General features: G+C 38.5%; 1 protein-coding gene across 2 annotated transcripts in view; it reads left to right on the forward strand.

Moving 5' to 3' along the window:
- kcnq5a (potassium voltage-gated channel, KQT-like subfamily, member 5a) overlaps positions 1-21,516 on the forward strand; it is a 104,351-nt gene that overhangs the window by 67,783 nt on the left and 15,052 nt on the right. The window contains exons 2-9 of one of the 2 annotated variants that reach the window (XM_088012850.1): positions 159-249; positions 2,313-2,439; positions 2,804-2,979; positions 4,498-4,623; positions 8,749-8,859; positions 8,967-9,062; positions 13,116-13,210; positions 15,501-15,531. In XM_088012850.1, coding sequence (XP_087868976.1) covers positions 159-249; positions 2,313-2,439; positions 2,804-2,979; positions 4,498-4,623; positions 8,749-8,859; positions 8,967-9,062; positions 13,116-13,210; positions 15,501-15,531 — 853 coding nt within the window. The remainder of the gene's footprint in view (positions 1-158; positions 250-2,312; positions 2,440-2,803; positions 2,980-4,497; positions 4,624-8,748; positions 8,860-8,966; positions 9,063-13,115; positions 13,211-15,500; positions 15,532-21,516) is intronic. The other variant, XM_015011878.2, reaches the window with a different exon arrangement.

Consider the following 21,516-nt stretch of genomic DNA (forward strand, 5'->3'; position numbering starts at 1 on the left):
AAACAGCTTCTGCTTGTCCTCGGTGCAGCCTGCCGGAGCAGACGTGTTCTATATTTATCCCCGCAGACGGGTGCAACACTGTAACTAATGAGGCTGAATCCGTTATTTGGAGACTAAATGTTTGTCGTTCATGTGCGATGCGTGCCTTGTCTCCACAGTTTCATCCTGGTGTTTGGCTGCCTGGTTCTCTCGGTGTTCTCCACCATCCCTGCTCACCAGGAATTCTCCTCGCACTGTCTGCTCATCCTGGTAGGACCGACACACACTTCCACACAGACTGGTTCATTAAACCAACACGTGACAACCAGAGGGTGCATGCCTACTTAATAATGTATAAAGGTATCATTAAAGGGAGATTATTAGTAATTAATGTGTTTGCCTAACACAGAAGGTGTTGAACCTTTCTGATGTCTGATGGGTTCTTATTTTCAGAATAAGACGATGTCCAGAATTAAATTTTGACGGTGAAACGAGGAAAACGTAGTCCTCGATTAACTATATTGTGGGGTTTTTTTTAGTTTAATGAGATAATTTCACAGTTCAGGCTGTAATTTGCCATATTCAGAGGTTTGTTTGAAGCGTATACACTGGATATGAGAAATGCAGACTCTTACAGTGTCAAACAGGACCAGAATAGGTCTCTTCACCTTTAATTTTACCTAAAACATGAACTCAACGGACAAACAAACTTTTCAGAAGGGAAAATGGAACTAAAAAATAAAAATGTCTAGGATGACTTGAATACGGCTTTTCACAGGATTTAGAAATGATCTCAGACAAATTTGGAGCTTTTTTTTGTATAGAATAATGCCGAAGACGTCCAAGTCAAGATGAGCCATGTTGATGGACCGCTTCACAAAAACACAGACCAACTAGTAAACCAAATGTCGATTCCACAAAATAGTTTTCAAGGATGTTATGCACCTGAATTATTCTCCTTCAGAGGAAGATTTGACTTTGTTTTTCCACTTAGATTTACCAGTTATCATCAGGGGCGTGCGTACAGTACGTAGATTTTATCCACAGTGGCTGCAGGAAATCACATTTGGTGTGAGTGTGAATACTCACTGAAACTGTGTTACCATCCTCTAAGTTTGTGTGTTTGTTAATGACGCTCACAGCAGCAATAGACTGCTGATTCCGCACACCCAGGCCTGTAATGAACGTTGATGAAGCTCCACTGCTAGGTAAAATCAATATTACACTCGCCCAAATGAGTTTAACTTGTGCTTATGTGTGATTAAAGGAGTAATCCATCTGGCAAACAAAAGCCATAAATCTGCAGCAGAGTTTAATTGAATGCATAAACTAAATTATATCTCCTTCTGTCAATCAAATCTGAATTTTAGTGACAACTCGGCAGGTTTTCCTGCCTTCCACTTATATGTTTTTACCAGATTTCGTCATTTATGATGATGCAATTTAAACATTTCTCCTGTTGCTTTTTTGTGTTGCATTGTTTCAGTGGGTCTGTGGGTATTTCATAAGGAGTCTGGTTATGTGTACATTTAGTGTGAATATAGTGCAGGTTGCAGTTACCTCCTGTTTTATATTGCAGTCTGTTCCCAGTGAGTTTCTTTTCCCACTCCTGGTTTTGATTTGTAATTGCCACACGCATGCGTCCATTTAGTCAGTATGTGCAGTTATTTTTGCCAATAAAAAGATCTTTTTTAACCACTGTGCTTTCATCAGTTGCAGGATTTGTTGTTAGATTCATGTTTTCAAATTAAATGAACTTGAATAAACTTTTCTTTTTTACTGTGATTAGTTCATTTGGATTCTGTTTTGACAAAAAGCTACTAAAGCTGCTTCTTGTCACAACTGAACCCTCACCTTTTAAATGTTTAAAATAACCTTTTAGACAAAACCTGATCTAATTCATTAATTTCTGGGTCACAACTTTTCACAGTTTGCGACTTTTTTTTTTTTTTTTTTTTTAAAGGACACAAATTAATCCAGAATTAAATTTTTTGAAACTTAAATAATCTTGAAACCATTTGAAAAACTCCACTGCTCTCCAAGAAGAGTTTTGAAAAGACTTAAATCACATTTAATTCTTTAGAAACTATTAGAAAACTCATGTTTATGATGTATATTTGTTTGCAATGAACCTATTTTTTCAGTTTTATTTCTTCTGGACTCCTTTTTTTTCCTTTTCTGTGACTATTTAAAGTTCTGTTTGTGCGTGTGTGTGTGTGTGTGTGTGTGTGTGTGTGTGTGTGTGTGTGTGTGTGTGTGTGTGTGTGTGTGTGTGTGTGTGTGTGTGTGTGTGTGTGTGGGGGTGTGTGTGTGTGTGTGTGTGTGTCCTGAAGGAATTTGTGATGATTGTAGTATTTGGCCTTGAGTACATCATCAGGATATGGAGCGCTGGCTGCTGCTGTCGATACCGAGGCTGGCAGGGCCGCCTCCGCTTTGCCAGGAAACCCTTCTGTGTCATAGGTGAGTCTAATAGGATGATAAATACGAAAACACACCAAAGATGCAGCTTGAAAATATTTATGTTACACTGGATTTATTCAGAATAGAGTTTAAATGCTCACAAATTTGCATGCAGGAAAATTGTTAGAGTGTAAAGTTCTGCTGACTTTATTTGCAACTTTATCTGTGCCGCATAAACCATTAATCAGAGTAGCAGTAAACACTGTAATAGAAATAAAAACAAACAAAAAAACCCCCAACTTTTCATGAATCAATAGCTGTTTTTAAATGAGATAGATGACTGCCTGGTTGGATGTAGAAACCAGTTCCTGTTGCCTATATTGTGCTTCCCGTGACCTTTAATTTTCACCGCTTTACTCCCCAGACATCATCGTACTTATCACCTCGGTTGCTGTGGTTTCAGCTGGTAGCCAGGGCAACGTCTTTGCCACCTCTGCACTGCGTAGCCTTCGCTTTCTTCAGATCCTGCGCATGGTGCGCATGGACCGCAGGGGAGGGACCTGGAAGCTGCTGGGATCTGTAGTTTATGCACATAGCAAGGTGGGATGTCTACGTTACCTTTTTTTCTTTCTTTCTTTTTCCATTTGTCGTTTCCATCCCACTTTGGGATGTGGTGATTTGTTGCACATCGGTGTTGAAATGTTCTTGTTGTGTCACTTAAGCACCACCAGGGAGCGATTTATGCTGTTTTTCACGTATGCGTGTTCAGTCAGGGTTTGGCTTTTGAAACGTGTCTAGTTTGTTTACATCGTTTTAAAGAGGAGTGAGAGCACACTGAAAGGTACAACCCAGAGCATTTATTAATGTAACAATATATATAAAAATGAATTAAGTGTATAAATATTTAATGTATTGCTGGTGTAATCCGCATGAAGTATCGCTACACACGGAGAAAGTATTTACATTCCCCTCTTAAGTGCCAGCACCGTATGTGTGCAAGTATAATCTTCTTAAAAGTACATGATAGATCAATTTTATTAACGGGAAAAGACACTGAGCACGGAACATAAACAGCCTTACATCAAGCACGCAAGTAAAAGTGATTTACGAAAAATCCCGTTGTGACTTCCATTTCTGCTCCAATGCATTGTGTACGATGTACACAATGCATTCAGACTATCTAGCTTTGTCTTCTTTTTTGTTGTCACTAGAGCCACCTTGATAGACTGAAATAGTCTCACATAAAATGGAAGCCAATAGAAAAAGATCCAAGTTTTACAAGTAAAAGTTGTGTGCATTAATTTTCGGCTGATTTTATTCTAATATCTGAATAGTGCGTCTCTCGCAGAGAGTTGCTCATTTCACAGCAGCGCGTTGAGCAGCCTTGTGCTGCTCAGAGTTGAGCGAAAAGCTTCAAACTGCTGTGCTCAGCTGCAAATTTTGGACAAAACCAAAATAGCATGCATCCTACTTAATGCAACGATGAATTGTCCTCCCACCGAGGTTATAGTTTTTCTAAATTAATTTTTGAAATTAAATGACTTCTTTTGAAAACTGAGAATCTTCAGACTCTTAGTTTGAGACAATAAAAACATTTTCCTTACATTTTTTGGAAGCTTCATGTTTACATTTCAATTTTAGAAAGTTAAGCATAGTGATTAATCATCACATGTCACAGCGCTAGAGTGAGACCAATCTGACTATTATTTTTTATCGATTGTGGAAATCGATAAAAAAATATATATAATTTTTTTCACAATTGATGAAAGAAGAAGCGATAACACATTCTCAGGATGTATGTCACCATAATTCCAATACTATCTGGTTTAAAAATGTAATCCTTTTGTTTAGGCTGGAGACTTATTTGGATTCATTTTGTGAATACCTCATTACAGGATCACAGCCTATGATGTCCATTTGTTTTGTTTCTGCCTATTTATTTTCTAAAAAAAAAAAAAATCTCAATTACTGTAAGCTTTTTTTATCCATTTGCAAACAATTAATAATCCCTCAGGGACTGTTTGCCACTTTCCTATCAAAGCACAAAATTAAAGGTCTTGGAGCGTAAAAGGAAATTTTTCTCTCTTAACTCCGGATTGCTCCAACGTCTGCTTGCAGGAGCTGGTGACTGCTTGGTACATCGGGTTCCTGGTGCTTATCTTCTCCTCTTTCCTGGTCTATCTTGTGGAAAAAGAGTTCAACAAGGAGTTTGACACGTACGCTGACGCTCTGTGGTGGGGCACGGTAAGGACACACATCAGACACACACACAACCGCCTCTGTGAATGACACACTGTCTCAGAGACGCTGTTTTCAAACTAAGCAGGGGACTAAGGCTTACATTTATAGGATTTGTACATCTGATATGACTGAGTATGTCTCCTTTTAACTGATTAAGATATGCAAGAGCCTCTTTGTGGCGTTGTGCATTCTGTCATACTTTTTGACGTTCGGCGTAACATACGGGGGACCAAGGCTTCTTTTCCTCACTCTCTGACATTAAATCCAACCAAACTTACTTTAGGTTTGGTTGGATTACCAAGACTATTTCTACATATTTGCCTAATGTCAGAAGACCGGGACAAACTTTTCAGATAAATATTTATTGCTTTACTAAACTAGACGTGTTAATGCACAGAGATTATAGTGTTTTCAGTAATTTGTAACAGCTAAGATGAGGATTTTGTAGCTTTGTAAATTTCCAATAAGTTAAGTCACAGTATTTGAGGTAACTAGGCATTCATCTGTGAATGGTTTTCAAGGCAACACCTCAAATATAACGAGTCTTTGTGTGAAATCAAGGAAAAATCTAAGAAAATCTGACAGTGTCAAAAACAGAATTGTAGAGAATCATAAATTAATTTCTTGAAGGTGTTATTATTAAATAAGTATTAAAAAAAACATGAAAATGTCCAGAGAGAGGCCCCAGAAATTAAAGTGTTTTGTAGTAAAATATGCATTACTCAGATTGAAATGAGGCCTGTAAGAACATGGGTTGAAAGGCCAATCAGAAAGGAAGAAGCCGTTGCTCCAAAAGCAACATAAAATGTCAGATTATAGTTTGGAATTGTACCAGGGGATAAAAACCTTACATTGTGTGAAAATGCGCTTAATTTTTGGAGAACCGTTTTGTGTTCAGAAACTAAAATTGATGGAATGACATCATGAATATAGAATATTATAAGGAAATGTTGAAGCAACATTTTGGGATATAAGGAAGTTGAACCAAATGAGCACTGACACTGAGAAAAACACCAAATTTGTCAAAAGTGGCTTGAGAAATGAGCCAAGAATTACTGTGAATTATTTAATTTCCCTTTGGGATCAATAAAGTATTTCTGAATTGGAATTTAAACAATTACTGTAAACTTTTACTGTCATGAGGAAGGACAGCCAAAATATAGTAAAGTCATGAAGTTTAAGAGCCACTTTTTAATTCCCAACACCAAAGGTGTGTACGTACGTTTCTAAATTTGAAGCAAGTGAGAAAAAAATCTCAGAAAAACATGATTTTCTGGTTATTCTGGTATTGATCAAATATTAAATATTTTCTTATTACTAACTGACTTGAAGGAGGAAAATCTAAGTAATATTTATTGTATATTGGTAAGAGAGAAAATTAGGATTAATTTTAACAGTATTATGTAAGCTTTCAGTTTCAAATATGAGAATTAAAACTGAAATCTAAAATCCTCATATATTATTTCTTAATACTTAACTCTGGCCCCTTTAAATTGCCTGAAAATGAGACACTTAAAAAAAAAAAAAACAATCCTGTAATGCTGGGCTGCATTTTTTGACAACAGTGCTACATTTCCATTTTCACTTCCACTGTGACCCTTATAACACCAGAAATCCAGAAACCACCACGAAGGTGTTTTTCTCTTCTTTTTTTTTCCTTTTTTTTTTTTCCTTTTTTTTTTTTTTCTGTAGTCACGCTCGGCTGGCCGCACCGCACTGTTTCCTCTTATATCCTCCTCCGAAAACGTGGAAGCAGACAAGACACAAACAAGAAACGGACCAATCAATAAATCCAATCTTGTCCTGCTGCCAGGTGAAGTAGGCCTGAGAGGCTTCTGGCATCGACACTCACAGACACTGTTCCTGTGCTGTGACACCTTGGAGCCTCCTGGTTTTCTCCTAGAGACTAAAAGCTATTTTATATATATATATATAAATAAAAATGAAAAAAATGTGCAAAGCTGAAGCTTGGCCACATAAAGCCTCTGAGATGTACGAGTCTGCACAAAAGCTGTCGGAAGAGAAAACTGTGAGCCGTCGCTGCTGGGCACGCGGGTTCAGGAATTGCTTTTTATCGTTAATGTCTGAGAGGATGCTCGTCCTTCTCGTTGATGGAGCTTTCATTGTGACTTCTGCTGCGTTCGAAATATGAATCTTAATGGTGTAGAAACATGCTTTAAAAGACATCTACATCCTCTATTCAATCTCTAATAGATCAAGGTTCTGAAATGCTTCTGAGCGATGGGTTAGGAAATGCAATAAATCTTGCAACCGTTTTGAAAGAGCTCTAATGTAGGTTATTCTGTGCAATCCGACAGCTGAAGGGAAGTAATTTCACAGAAAACAGTTCAAGGAAATTCTCGGAATTTGTATTTACTTTATATTTTTTGACAGCAGTGATTCATCCCCTTATATATATATATTTTTGTGTTCTTCCAAAACTCAGTGAGCCTTTGCATGAAGAGAATTGAGTTGTGGTAGGACAACAAAAGGGAAATATTTTCTTTTGCTTTTTACAATTCAGTGAATTTAAAACTTTTGTCTTCTGCTCTTTTTATTTTTGCCCATATTTTCTATCAAGCAGTTAAAAAGATATGAGCCTAGTAGAATATAAATGTATATTAGATATGTCCCAAACGTGATGTAATTTTTATAAGAAATGTTTTAATAACATATTTATTAAAGCTATGTCATAATAGTGAAACATGACAGCAAATCAGTATAAAAAATGTATCTCCTCTGCCTTCTTCTTGTGATCCTACTGCCATCTGCAGAAATGCATCTGCTGTCAGTCAGAAACAACCAATCACAGCCAGGAGGAGGGTCTTAACGCTGTCAATCATCCCCTATGTATGTGCTAGTGGTGGAGAAATAACTTCCCATTACAGGAAAACTGTTTCTCCACAGTCATTGTGGGCGGTCAATTGTGAAAATCAATAATAAGAAATAAAATAAAGAGCAATAAAGTATAATTAAACATTTTCAGAGCATAATAAACAATTAATGTAACTGTAACATGATATTTCAACATTTTTTTGACTGTTTCTCCGTAATTAATGAAAGAATCTAACTAAAATGAAACACATAAGATGTTTTCTTATGGGTTAGGCGTGAAATGACCGTGCATGGGTTTGAAATGGGTTTGTAAGTTGTTGAAGGAATGAACTGACCCAGAGTCCATCCAGAGCAGTGTGTGTTTATGCAGGCGGCGCAGCAGCAGGCAGAGTGGGTGACATGACACAGATGGGCCCGGGCGGCGCCTCCGTCTTCCCCACTGGAAACATCCTTAGTGGAGGACGAACAAGGCCGAGACTCTAAGCAAACCTAAAATTAAATCAGCAAAACCACATGTGCATCTATGATGACGTTTCGATAGCAGAGCACCCAAAAAAGGCTCTGATTGTTAAAAATCATCACATATTATGCAAGCAATGTGCTGGAGAAAAGGTTTTGTCAGGGACTCCTGGTGTGTGTTGTTTGAAAATGCTGAGATCAGAACCCTGAGGTAACGCTTGAGATTGGACACGGACATCTTCATAATGTCACCCTATTAAAAATTGTGCCTGGAGAATATGGCGGGATTTATTTTTTTGCATATTCGCTGCAAGTGCGAGAGTAAACTGACAGATTGTGTGATTATAATGAATGTTGTGCATATAGGTGCCTTGTCCATATATTTGCCTTAATCTGATATTTTTTGCCATATTAAACGTCTTTGTCTTTGCATAAAGCTGTAACTAAATAAATGGCAGAATCCTGGTGAGGTGAAAGTCAAGTTTTTATCCAGACTGAACAAATCTCAAGTAGGAGATTTAACTCTTCATTTAGAGATTAAAAACTGAGTTGGAAGTTTTGTATGTTGTCTGAAATTTCAATAAGTTTTTTTTTTTGTTTTTTTTTTCAGTTGTCGCTATTACAAAACTGACCTGGGTTTCCCTAGCCTATCTTTTTTTAATATAATGTTTCATAGCACCTCTAACTGATGAGGTCACGCCCTGATAAAACTGTGACAGAGATAAACCCTAAAAATATCAGGAAATGGGTTCCTCTACATTTTTGGTCAAGTTATTCAAATTTGAAATCTGAACGTGTTCCAGAGCAAACACACCTGTAACTTTGACCTTTCAGATCACCTTAACAACAATTGGCTACGGCGACAAGACGCCGCAAACCTGGACCGGCCGGTTACTGTCAGCCGGTTTTGCTCTGCTTGGGATCTCGTTCTTTGCTCTGCCTGCTGTGAGTAAACAAACTTCAGGAGTTAATGCATTGTCATTTTCATATCTTCATTTTCTTCTTTTTTTTTTTTATCATTTCCTGTTGTGGTGTGGATTGTTGCCTGGCAGGGCATCCTGGGGTCAGGTTTTGCCCTGAAGGTGCAGGAGCAGCATCGCCAGAAGCACTTTGAAAAAAGGAGGAATCCAGCTGCCAGCCTCATCCAGGTATGAACACACACGGTCAACAAAGAGGTTTCTTACCCACTGGGTTTTTCACTTCCCAGCAGCACTTTTAGCGTTGGAGGTCCGGCGTAAACACAGATGTCTTTCTTTCGCTTTATCCGGAAAACTCCGCTTGTCCGTTTCAACTACCTTAGCTTTTCTCTGCCTTTGTTTTGTGTTTTCACGTCGGGACGGCGGCGTCCACTGCAGGGAAATGTAGCGGCGTCTAATGAAGCGCTTGCTCTCAGTGAGCCTGTCCGTGTCTTCTGGCCTTCTTCAGGCCGTCAGCGCATCCAGCTGACGCCGTCGTAAGGTGCGTCAGGCTGAGGCACGGTGTCATATCTCGGGGCCAACAGCAACACACGATGCAAGGATTTACGAGCCGTTTCCATGGCAATCATTCCCCTCAGGCAGACGCTCTCCTAGAATGTCACTCATTGTTATAGACAAGAGCATTGCTTTCCGATGGGGGGAAAAAATAAACATCTGCTGTGGGGTGTCAGCAGAAAGCAGCAGACTTTCTCTCTTTCAGTGTTTATTATTTTTTTTCTACCTCCTTCCTTTTGTAGAACACGTTTGCCTCACGTTTTGAAGAGATCTTTCTGGTAAAGTGACTGAAAATCTGAACGCTTAAGCTGTTTCTTTACTATCTGTGCAGCAGTTCATGATGCTCAGCACTGTCAAAAGATAACAACATGCATCCAACACCAAGAATACTTGTTTCTAAATCTGGTAAAAATTTCTAAAAAGCCTTAAAAACAAAAAAGGTATATTTTATTACACTAGTGTAATCTCAACCTAAAAATGAAAAAAATCCACTGTTTAATCCGAGTTAATTTATTCAGTGGGGGGAAAAATCAATGTATTCATCTAATAAGAACATATCTTTCTGTAGCTTCATCATAGATAAGTTTCTATCGATCACTCATTTTTGCAAAATATCCACAGCATCAAGAATGTCTTCTTGTTCACTCCCAGGCTTCCAGATTCAGGTCACCAAACTGAGTTGATCCATATCACCTTTTATTTAGCCCTATGGTTTAGATCACTATCCTACTGAAAGAGCCAGTAAAGCAGGGCCGGAGCTAGAGGAGTTGCAGCCCGGGCAGCGTTGGCCACCACTGGAACCTGAGGTGACCCCCCAGGTGCCTCCCAAAGTTTGAAAAGAGAAAAATCAGCCTGGGACTTCCCCCCACTGAATAAATGTACTTAAGTGTAATTAATTTGCACTATAGTAATGAAAGATGAAGTTTTGTTCAGATTTTTTACACGTCTTTACCAAAACAGCCCACAAGAATAACTGGTTAATTTCCACCCCAACTGGACAGCTGTTTGTTTTACTAGCTCTGTCCGGCTGCCTGACGTTTTGCTAAGCGCTTAATATTTTCTTCAACAGGTACCCTTCAGAAGGAAACGTGGAAGCTGTTAAATATGTGGATGATATTGTCACCGTCTCTGTGCACTCCACCATTTCACACATTTCTCTCACCTTTAAATAGCTGTTGGTTCTGTGTTGTTGTTGTCGTCGTCGTCGTCTGCATGCAGGGCAGGAAATTACCACTGGTTTCAGGTCACAGCAGTCGATCCATTTTTAAAACAGGACTGCTGCTGCACCACCTTTGCTTTCTTTAAAACGGAGTTTCAGAGCAAAATCTCCAAAGTCATTTCAAACTGGCTCCGTCTTTGGTAGGACTCCAGTGTTAATTTCAAACATGTCTGTCAAAAATGTTTTGACACCAATCTTGTAACCTTACTTGGCACCAATAAGGAGGTTAAGTAATCTTTAAGTAAAATATTAAATCTCAATTTAAATAAAAAAAAAGAAAAATGCAAACCTTGTGATGGATTATGTTTATTTCTATAAAATGGCTTGCAACATTTTATTCAAATTTAGGCCTGTTGAGTCAAAAAAGTTCCTCAAGGAGCGGATTCTACGACAAATTGTAGCCTTTGATTAGTTTTGTTTTGGGTGGAAATGCTTTGCTTTTTGTGCTGATCTAACAATTTAGCCAATTTTCTTTATGAGAGCCATAAGTACATGTACACCGAGAAATTGTCTCATGATTGAAATTAAATAATTCTTCAGCTTGAAACTCAAAAATCCAATCCTTTGTCAATCAGTGAATACACCATGCCTCAGAAGCAACAGATTGTGCTCAAAATAAAACTCTTTGGTGTGGAAGTTGTTCTTGAGGGAAGCAAACCCACAACTTATTATTCTCAATATCAGAGAGGTGTTTGGAAATGAAAAACCAGTACTTTCCGCTGAGGTCAGAGGTTACATTTAGGCTAACAAGAGTCAGCTAGACTTCCCCAAGTGCTGCTCATTGATTTTCTTTTTACCCTTTATACAGTTTAGTTTATTTCGGATCCTCACAGGACCCATCTGCACAGGCTGTCAGTACCTTGGAGACATTTTGTCGAATTGACAGACAATCAAATTGACTCTAGGCAGACTTCAGTCGACGCCAAGAATGCTGTGTTTAGTGCAGCAAAGTTGCTCTGTTTTAATCTTTAGAGCTTTTAACCTTTGCATATTGTGAATTATAATGGGTTTGGAAATGTTGGCAGCCTTTTGAAAGTCTTACAGTAAGGTTAAGGTAACAGCTTGCATTCTCAAGAGACTAAATAGATCAGCTGTCTACACTTGCTGATCTTTAATAAAAGAGGATTCTAGACCGTTTAAAATGTGAACTCCAGAATCGCTTTGTCTTTGTTTAAAATTAACAGACATATTTTTTTTATTGAATCAAATTCATATTGGCAACTATACAGCAACTTGAGAGTGTTTTTTGTTTGTTTGTTGCAATTTGGAAAACAGAGAGATTTTCTATTTGATTCTGTGCTAACAGTTGTTAGCAACACTATCCAATAGCACATTTTCCCAAATTGTAGACATTCAAGTGTGGAAAGAACATGTTTGAAAGTATTTTTTTCTAACATTAAAACATAAAACCTCATTCGTGTAAACTTAAATGCAACAATCTTTAAACATAAAAGCAACTTTCCAGCAGTTTGATGGTTGTAGAAAATAACTAAATTGCAAAACCTGCAGAAGCATCAAAGATGTTCACTCAACTGTTGTTAAGCCTAAAACAAAATCTTCAGAGAACAGCCTGTTTCATCTGCAATTATAGAACAAAAGTATGAGGGATATTTCAAAACTCACTCGTGTAATAAAAAAATGGAAAAGAAATGTGTGTTAAGCGAACAGACAGTTCAAAATAGACAAAATAGAACAAGTATATCCTGTGTCAGACTCACACATATAATCGTTAGCTTTAAGAAAAACAACATTTCTTGCTTCCGTAAAGCATACTGAGTATTTTCTCTCACTGATATTGCAGCCTCTGGCTTGTGCTCCATCGTAGTTTTTGATCAAGTGCACTGATTGACTTCAAATTTGTATGAACGTAAACTCTACGCGTTTGAAATGCTGATGACGCAGAAAAAGGAGGCCAGGGTATCGGTTTCTCTTTGGCTCGTCAAATCAGAGAACCTCCTTGTTTTGATATTTCAGACCTCCTGTTTGCTGCCAGCAGGTTACATCCCTGTATGTCAAATGTTCACATTAATTTCCGTTCCTTCCCCTCACTGTGTTTGTTTGTTTTTTTTTTGCCCTAATGTGTGGTGTTTTTCTGTGTGTTCCACATGAATGTGTGTGTCCTGTCCATCTCTGATCCCTCCCCCGCCCCCTCACTCAGGCGGCTTGGCGTCTGTACTCCACCGACGGCGCTCGTCCCTACCTCAGAGCCACTTGGCATCACTACCAAAGCGCGCTCCCCCCCCTCAGGCATGTATCCCCTCCACCAACACCACCATCACCGCCCCACCTACCCTCCAGCACCCTACAACACTGCATCAGCTCTACCAAAAAAAAAAAAAAAACTAACAAAGATTTTCTTTTGTTTTTTTCCTTGTTTTGTTCCCCCCCTCCTCATCATCATTCTCTCATGTCGTTCCCAACTTATGCAATCCCACCCGTTTTTGTTTTCCTCCCCACATTCCATTGATCGTTTCTTTTACGATTATTTATCCTGTCAACTTTGCACGTAGTGTGTCTGGCGTAGTTATGCTGCTGATGAGAACTCGGTTTCTATTGCTACCTGGACGCCTCATTTGAAGGCGTTGCATACCTGCAGCCCCGCCAAGTAGGTAACAACTTACAGACTTACAAACATGGCCGCTGCTGTTTAGCCCCCTTTTCCTTCGTTTCCTGCTCCTCAACTGATGTCTGTCTGTCCCTGCTGATGCCGTTTCTGCTTTCAGTTGACTGCTTGTTTATAAAAAGTTCTAACCATTTCTGTATCTTTTAACATTTTCCTTCTAAATCAGACTCGTTTTGCTTGGCATGTACAATTTGCAGCATTCCTCTAACTTCGAAGCTGACCAGTGACCCGCTGGGGCGTCAGGGTTTCCGTTGATACTTTTAACTTCAACACTGAACACCTATTTTAAGTTTTTTTATAAAATGACCACAAATTTTGGTCATCTAAGATTTCCCAAAAATATATTTATTTAGACCAAGACAAACTAGTGCATGGTACAAATGTGGAAGGATAAAAGTGCGCTAATTTTATTTTGTTTTAAAACCTTAAGTCTGAAATGTGTGGCATGCATTTCTCTTAAGCTACTTTAAATTTGACACCTCTGTAGGGCCTCAAAGTTTTGGTAGAGAACAAAAAGAAAGTTAGGCTGCAAAACAATATTCTAAACATTTGAGAACCTCAAAGTCCTGTTGAAACCATCTTCTGAAAATGGACAAAGGACAACAACAGTGAAAGTCTTCAACAGACTAAAAGGAGATAATATATCAGATAAGCAGCCAAGAGGTTCTTCCAGAATGAATCACTGCGTCAAAATATGTCAGAATCCAAATTTAACTCTAAACTGCAGTACAAACTACAGCAAAACATGTCTCTGCAAAGTGTTTGACATGAACACATGCCACACTTTTTGTATTTTATCCATTCATACTAAGTTCTGTGAGCAATCAGCGTCATTATTATGTAACTCTTTGAATTTGGTGCATCACTTAAGATCCCAATGAAAACAAAACAAAATGTGCAAAAATTCCTTATGCATGAATACATTAGCAAAGTAGCAACACATTAATATTCAGAGTTTAATTCAAGCATTAAGTCAGTCAATAACTGACTTAATGCTTTAAGTCAGTCATTGACTGACATTAAGTCAGTCAATGACTGACTTAATGCTTAAGTCAGCATTAAGTCAATGACTGACTTAATGCTTTAAGTCATTCATTGACTTAAATTCAGTTAAGTTAATGTCAGTTAACCCATTGACTGACATTAAGTCATTGACTTAATGCTTAAGTCAGCATTAAGTCAATGACTGACTTAATGCTTGTCAGTCAATGACTGACTTAAAGCATTAAGTCAGTCAATGACTGACTTAAAGCATTAAGTCAGTCAATAACTGACTTAATGCTTTAAGTCAGTCATTGACTGACATTAAGTCAGTCAATGACTGACTTAATGCTTTAAGTCATTCATTGACTTAAATTCAGTTAAGTTAATGTCAGTTAACCCATTGACTGACATTAAGTCAGTCAATGACTGACTTAATGCTTAAGTCAGCATTAAGTCAATGACTGACTTAATGCTTGTCAGTCAATGACTGACTTAAAGCATTAAGTCAGTCAATGACTGACTTAAAGCATTAAGTCAGTCAATAACTGACTTAATGCTTTAAGTCAGTCATTGACTGACATTAAGTCAGTCAATGACTGACTTAATGCTTAAGTCAGCATTAAGTCAATGACTGACTTAATGCTTGTCAGTCAATGACTGACTTAAAGCATTAAGTCAGTCAGTGACTGACTTAGTGCTTCACAAACACACAAATTACACACAACAAGAAAAAAACTTGTATAATGAAACGTTTCAAAGGTTTGTGCAGAGGCAACCCTAAGGGATGGGATCAGGGGGGCCATAGCCCCCTCTTGAAAAATGTTGGGCTCCCGCTGTCTCCCAAAGAGAATCATGTTCAGGTTATTGAAAGGCATACAGACTCATGTTCAATCAATAGATAATGTAAATAAATAAATAAATAAATAAATAAATAAACTATAAAATTAAAATAAAAATAAAACAAAAAGGTGTCAAAATAAATAAGTAGATATATATTTTTTGTTGTGCCTCTCTTAAATTCTTACTGGCCTCCTCTGGGCACCCCTATGACAACACTGTGGGGCCGTCGCTGGGCACATGGTCTTTCTCTGAGCTGATGCTGAGCTTTGCTGTGCATGGCGACAGCTTGCATGCGCTTTGATGAAAGCTGGTTGTGAAGTTGTTTTGGCTGGATGGCTGGATGCCTTCCCTAACCATTGATGGAAATATCCGTACGATTTTATTCTGCTTGAAAACTGATTTCTTTCCCTTTGTCTCCTCCTCCTCTGTGTCCCACTAACCCCTGAAGGAAAGAGCAGGGCGAGACTGCCTACAGGTTTGTATGACTCTCAGTTTGTATGCATAAAACCACACAGACACTGAACATGCAGTAAAACTCAGATTAGTGCTGATGCTGTGTCGTAATTTTTTATGTACTTTCCTCTGGTTTTCTGGGCTCTTTGCATATTTGTTGACGTATTCATCTCTCATTTTGAAGTGTGCGCTATGACTCATATTTATTTATTAGCTTGTTGACATTTACTGTCATGGAAATAAACATTTGAACCTCTACTGATTTTGCAAAGCCTTATAAAAGACATGTCCATGCTACAGAGAATATCAACCAAAAATAATAAACAAAAAAGATATAAATAGAGATTTACTAGTCAACATCAACCTGTCGGTTCTGATGTTGGCTTATTCTAATTTCACTACAAGAACTGTGACAGAAAGTCTGAAAACTGATGTTAAAATATTTTATTTGTCTCCTATTGTGAGCAACCGCTAAGTTACTAACAGAACATTTTACTTATTGAAAGCAGAGACAAAAGTTGACATCCTATGGTACAGCTTCAGTAACATAGAGATAATTTCTTCAATTTTTTACATTTCAGAAATCCAGCATATTCCATGACAGACAGGTTAAACGATCTGAAGAATAACACAGAACAAGCTCAGTCTGTTACGCAAGGACTCCTTGTTATTTGCTGAAAGCCTAGCTCTCTCTCGCTCTCTCGCAGCCTCCATGAATCACAGTCATCTCTTGACATGCTGTAAGAAAATTAGCCTCCTCACACATCACTGGCATTAAAATTTGCTGAATTTGGGTTTTCTGTCAGGAAGAACTTCCAACCTGGAGAGCGTTGTTGTTAGGCTTTCACCAACCACAAAATGATCGCATGTTTAAGATTTAAGCAGAAAAACAACCAGTTATGGTTATTAATCATATTCTTGGTGCAACTTCATATAATACTGTTGCTTCGCTGAATGAGAGGGGAAAAAAAAGTTTGAAAAAAGCCACACTGTGGTGTTAGAATACACAAAGTATAAAAGCCAAATCAGCAGGTTTATTTTGATAAAGGTTAATCAAAGATGTTAAGATCTCTCTTTTTTATTTCTGTGCTTAGTAAAGCTGGTTTCTGTTTCCTTCCAGCTCATAGATACAATATATTCCACTGCATACTGTTGAACATGCACCAAGAAAAACAACCAATAGCCACTTGCAATAGTGCAGATAAAGTGTGACATGTGCTATAGAGCAACATTGTGTGAAGATGCAGTATGCTTCTATTCTGACATAATTTTCATGTTGAACTTCATCTTTTTCAGTTTTTAAATCTTTCTCTCCTCTTCCCTTCCCTGACTTGACCCTTCACCCTTACAAGGTCGATTGTTGTCTTTGCTGCGTGCGTGTGTTTGAGCATTTCTCATCTTGTACACTGTAATATCCAACAAATGTCACACTGTGAAGGACCCGCTGCCCCAAAAGAAGACATGTTGCTTGGGGTTAGGCACCAGGTTCAGGATTCAAGCATGAACTGAGTTTAGAGTTATCCATGTGCTGCTAATGGTTTCAATGCAAAGTCCTTATGAGGATAGAAAGACGTAATATGTGTGTGTGGGTGTGTGTGTGTGTGTGTGTGTTTGCTCCCTTATTCTTTATCACATGCCTTCAAAGACAGAAGTCTGTACCATGTCTGTACCATTACACACTTTTTCCATTGAGATGGTATTTATATAACTCATCAAACACAAAGTCTAGCGGCGACTGACTAAAGTTTAAGAAAGGGGGAGGGAAACGGGAGAAAGGGGATTCAAGAACAAGAGGAGTTTTAAAAAAAACAAGAGATTTGTGAGTTTAATTACGCTAGTATAGTTTTTACAGTGCAGCGTCTCTTTGTCAACATTTGGAGGCCTTATGTTGAGCCAGCAGCTTAATCTGCATTTAAACTGGAAACCTCCGCACACATACGCAAGTGAAAAAGAATCCGTTTGCGCTCTCTGCCAAACACACAAACAAACGTATGTCTCATTCTTCAACAAAATAGGACTTAATTAGGCTTTGTCGCTTCCACAACAGCTATTCCCCAGAAATCCTTCTGCTTCAACGACTTAGCGTAATTATGTTTTCCTTTCTTAGAAACTTTTTGCTGCAGCCAAGTCCAATTTACACTTGTTAAATCATAATTACCCGCACTTTTATGACATTGTTTTCTTTTCTCCACGCTGCCCTTTTTACCGAGGGAATACGTAAAGCCTTGGCGTTATTAGCGGTTTTACAGACTGTCGACTCTCGGCAGCTCGACGGCGGTAGGTGCCGTGGTAAACGGCCTGTGATGTTCGTTTAGCAGACCTGTAAACACCAGCAGTTGTAACCGCTCGGCGCACCGCAAAGTGCTGCAGCGGATATCAAGCTGTGTGTAAGTGAGTTGTGTTTTGGCAGCGTGAGATGAAGGATAACGGAGTTTACTCTTTGGGTTATGAGTGTAGACAGGTGGGGTATGTTGAGCTGGCTTGCCTTTTGTGGCGCACTTAAGTTTAATTCAGCCCCTATGATGTGGAAAATCAAGAAAATAAAAACATTGACCAATAAACAATTCGTGAAATTAACTTGTCTCTTTGGTTGCTTTCAATCTGGATGCTATCTGCAAATGCTTAAAGCTGTAGCGGACGATCTGGTTTGTTATGTCAAAGTCCTGCAGGTTTCAAGCTATTTGTTTGGCAGCATGGCTCGGATAACAGCTTTCACTCCAAGCTAAGCAAACAAGGCTATCAAACATGTCACATTTAATCTAAAACCGGCCAAACCGAACATGAACACAACACATTTTTCAGCCTTTTGTTTGACAGACAGATAGTGAGAAATTTGTTCAAACCGCAGTGCCTTCCAAAAGTATCCGTACTCCTTGATTTTTTTTCTCTCTTTTTCCATGTTCTGTCACGACACAATCCCAAACTTTGATTTATTTCATTGGAATGTTAATGCGACAGACCGACGCAAAAGCAGTACGTCACGGAGACATCAAATTAGCGAGACGGATGGTTTTTAAGATTGTTTGACCAATAAAGAAATGTGCTTTGTTGGATTTCTATTCAGCCTTCTCGAGTCAGCGTTTTGCTAACCCAGCTTCGCCTGATTGCAGCTACATCTCTTTTGGAGAATGTCTCGTGAACTTTGGACTTTGATCAAGCCGTTCTAAATGAAAGCTCCAGGTGTAATTGTAGGGCAGATTCTTGACTCGAGTCAAGTCTTCAGCTCCGTTCGTCCTCTCATAAATTTTAAAAAGTGTCTCTGTGCGCGTCTTTCTCACAGCTCTAACCTTTACCTTTGCTTTGTCCCCCATCTAATATCCTTATTAGAACATATAAAAGTAGTTGGGGGTTTTTCTGCAATTACGGGCTAGTGTATGTGCTAGTCCAAATCAAACGTAATGATGTGTAGCTTGAGCAGATAAGTACACTTAAAAGACAGAATTAGGATCATTCTGAGCCATCCTGTGACAGGAAAGAAAAATGGTCTGAAACCTTTGGCTGAGAAAATAGATTCGGTGTCAGGAAAATACATTAACCATGTATTTCATCCCAACTTGAGAGGTTCTTGAGCTCAGGTGGGTATGCTGCTACCCGCTTAGCTTTTCCTCTTTGAAACGTGTCCTCTGCCCTTCTGAGTGTTGAGTGTGTGTCGGTCCTGAAAGCAAAGCCTCTGACCTCGTTCAACTCAATTCCTCTTCCTCTTTACCCCTTTCCCTTTCCTATTCTCTCTCTCTCTCCTTTAGTAAGGTTCTAACTAATGGGGGACTCTTCAGAAAGTGTTCTCGGAAATATAGGAGGTACTTATAGTAGCATCTTCTCTGGCCTGGTCTAAGCCCAGAATCTCATGTGAACGATTGACTAATAGCATGAAAGAGAAGAAAAAGAAAACCTTCCTCATACAAATCTCCTTGGTCCCTTTTATGATTAAAAAAAAAAAAAAATTCTGAGACGGCTACTTTTGGCTGCTGCCTGCTGAATGCAAACGAGACCTTGGTTCCAAGTTACAATTTAAAGGGGAATTACATCAGAACCAGAATAATGCTCGAAATTATCTTTTTATAATTTGATACAAAAAGGCTTATTTTACCCCAATATTTTTGACCAAAGTTTTAAAGTCAAAATCTGAATTCCCCTTTATTTTATATATTTCTTTTCTTTCATTAATAAGTGCATTTTATGTCATTTACAGCATCGTGCTAAAGCTGTAAAAGAACTCACACATGCTTAGCTTTTTCAGAGCCAAAGTTTCCTGTAATCATTTAACAGAGGTCATAATCAGTAGTGCTCCAGACTTTTTGACGGTCTTTCAGAGTGTTGCGTCTACCTGCAGCAAATATTTCATTGTGTTGGGCCTAAAAACCATCTTCCTACGATATTTTGTATTTGACTGTTGTGTCTTTTAAGGATTAGGAAAGTAATTAAACAACAACTTCACACAGACCTAAGAGATGGGCTCTTGTTTGGAAGTTATCCATGAAGATGAGTTTTCGTTTTAGACGTCAACAGATCACAGACCTGTCGGAAGTAGCAGCTGTATCTGTAAAATCCCCCATAGCTCGCTAAGAAATCAACTCTTTGGTCAGCAGTGCCTGAGTTTGCTTTTGTTTGGACGCCACGGTAACTCACTGCAGTACTGACCAATCGGATGCACCATCAGTTTCATTAACAGCTCAGATTACGTCTCCAGGTTTCTCAGCAGTGAAAGAGGTTTCACAGGGACGCCGGCTGTCGGTACCGCTAGCACACCCAGCTTTTTCCTGGTCTGGAAATAGAAAACAGAGGACATAAACTCAGCCCATTAATGTTCTATTTATCTGTTTTTCCTTCCTTTCTTCCTTCAATCCTAGACATATTTGCCATAAATTCAAAGTTAATTTTTGCGCTCAGTACTTGCGCTTAACCCATTAACTGACGTGGACCCATTGGATAACATTTAAGTGATTTGGAGGCGAAAGTTAAGGGCTTTTAAACTCATGTTTTTACCCTAAAAAATTTGAGTTTGGAGACTTTTTTTTTTTTTTTGTAAAAACCAAATTTTGAAAAGGAAGTGTGTAGGAATCCATCTCTAACTTGCAGGGTCAGCATCTGTCTCCAAGCACACTGAATCATCACTCAGACTGGTCATGTCTGTTTAGCAGTAAGTCAGGCAACTCCTACACAAGTCTATAATCCTTACATTCCAACAAAAACATAAAATCAACATGAAACCAAACGTAAAATCTGATTTTCCTTGACAGAGAAGAGAGCACTGTGAATGTACACACAGGCTTTCTTGGACGAAAACAATTTGAAAGGCCTTCAAAAAGTGGTCAGATTTATGTCAAATTGCATTCATGTAATTTTACAGAGAAGTGAGAATTCACTCAGTACTGTAAACCATTGTCCACAATAATCTCTGCATGAGCCACTGCAGCTCAGCCGAAGATCTCCTCTGGGCATTTTTATGCAGTTGTGATAGTTTTGTAAATAATCAGCTGTTCTCATCTAGACGACAAAAACATCAAATGAATCAATTCATGGAGCTGGACTGCATAGTAATATAATAATGTGTAACATCCCTGACCTACTAAATGGTCAGGGATGTTACAGCAGTCGACTCAACAGTTTGCATGCTTCCTGCTTTACGGCTGCCTGTCTTGTTTTCAATCTTTGGTCATTTGAGAGGAGAATATCATTTAAAAAAAACAAAACAAAGAAGAATGTAGTAAAAAATGTAGTTTTGTCATTATTGATTTCCTAATTTCTGTTCAGAATTATGAGCCAGTAAAACTCACAGGAGATGGAGAGGCTGAGAAGGTTTAGTTGATTTAGGGCGAACGGCATGCAGTAAGACGCTAATATACCCTCACTATGGAATGAATGTTAAATATGTTTTGTGTTTTTAACTATTTATTTGAACTATTGTTTTTCCAGAGTGGAATGCTTATTGAATAAACTGCAGTAGCAGCAAGAATCGGATGCACCAGTTTGAATATGGGGGAATTTCTCTGACATCGATTTAAAAAATCTTC

The sequence above is a fragment of the Poecilia mexicana genome, unplaced genomic scaffold (assembly GCF_051168715.1).
Source record: "Poecilia mexicana isolate PSO_F unplaced genomic scaffold, ASM5116871v1 scaffold_15, whole genome shotgun sequence".
NCBI classification, from domain to species: Eukaryota; Metazoa; Chordata; class Actinopteri; order Cyprinodontiformes; family Poeciliidae; genus Poecilia; species Poecilia mexicana.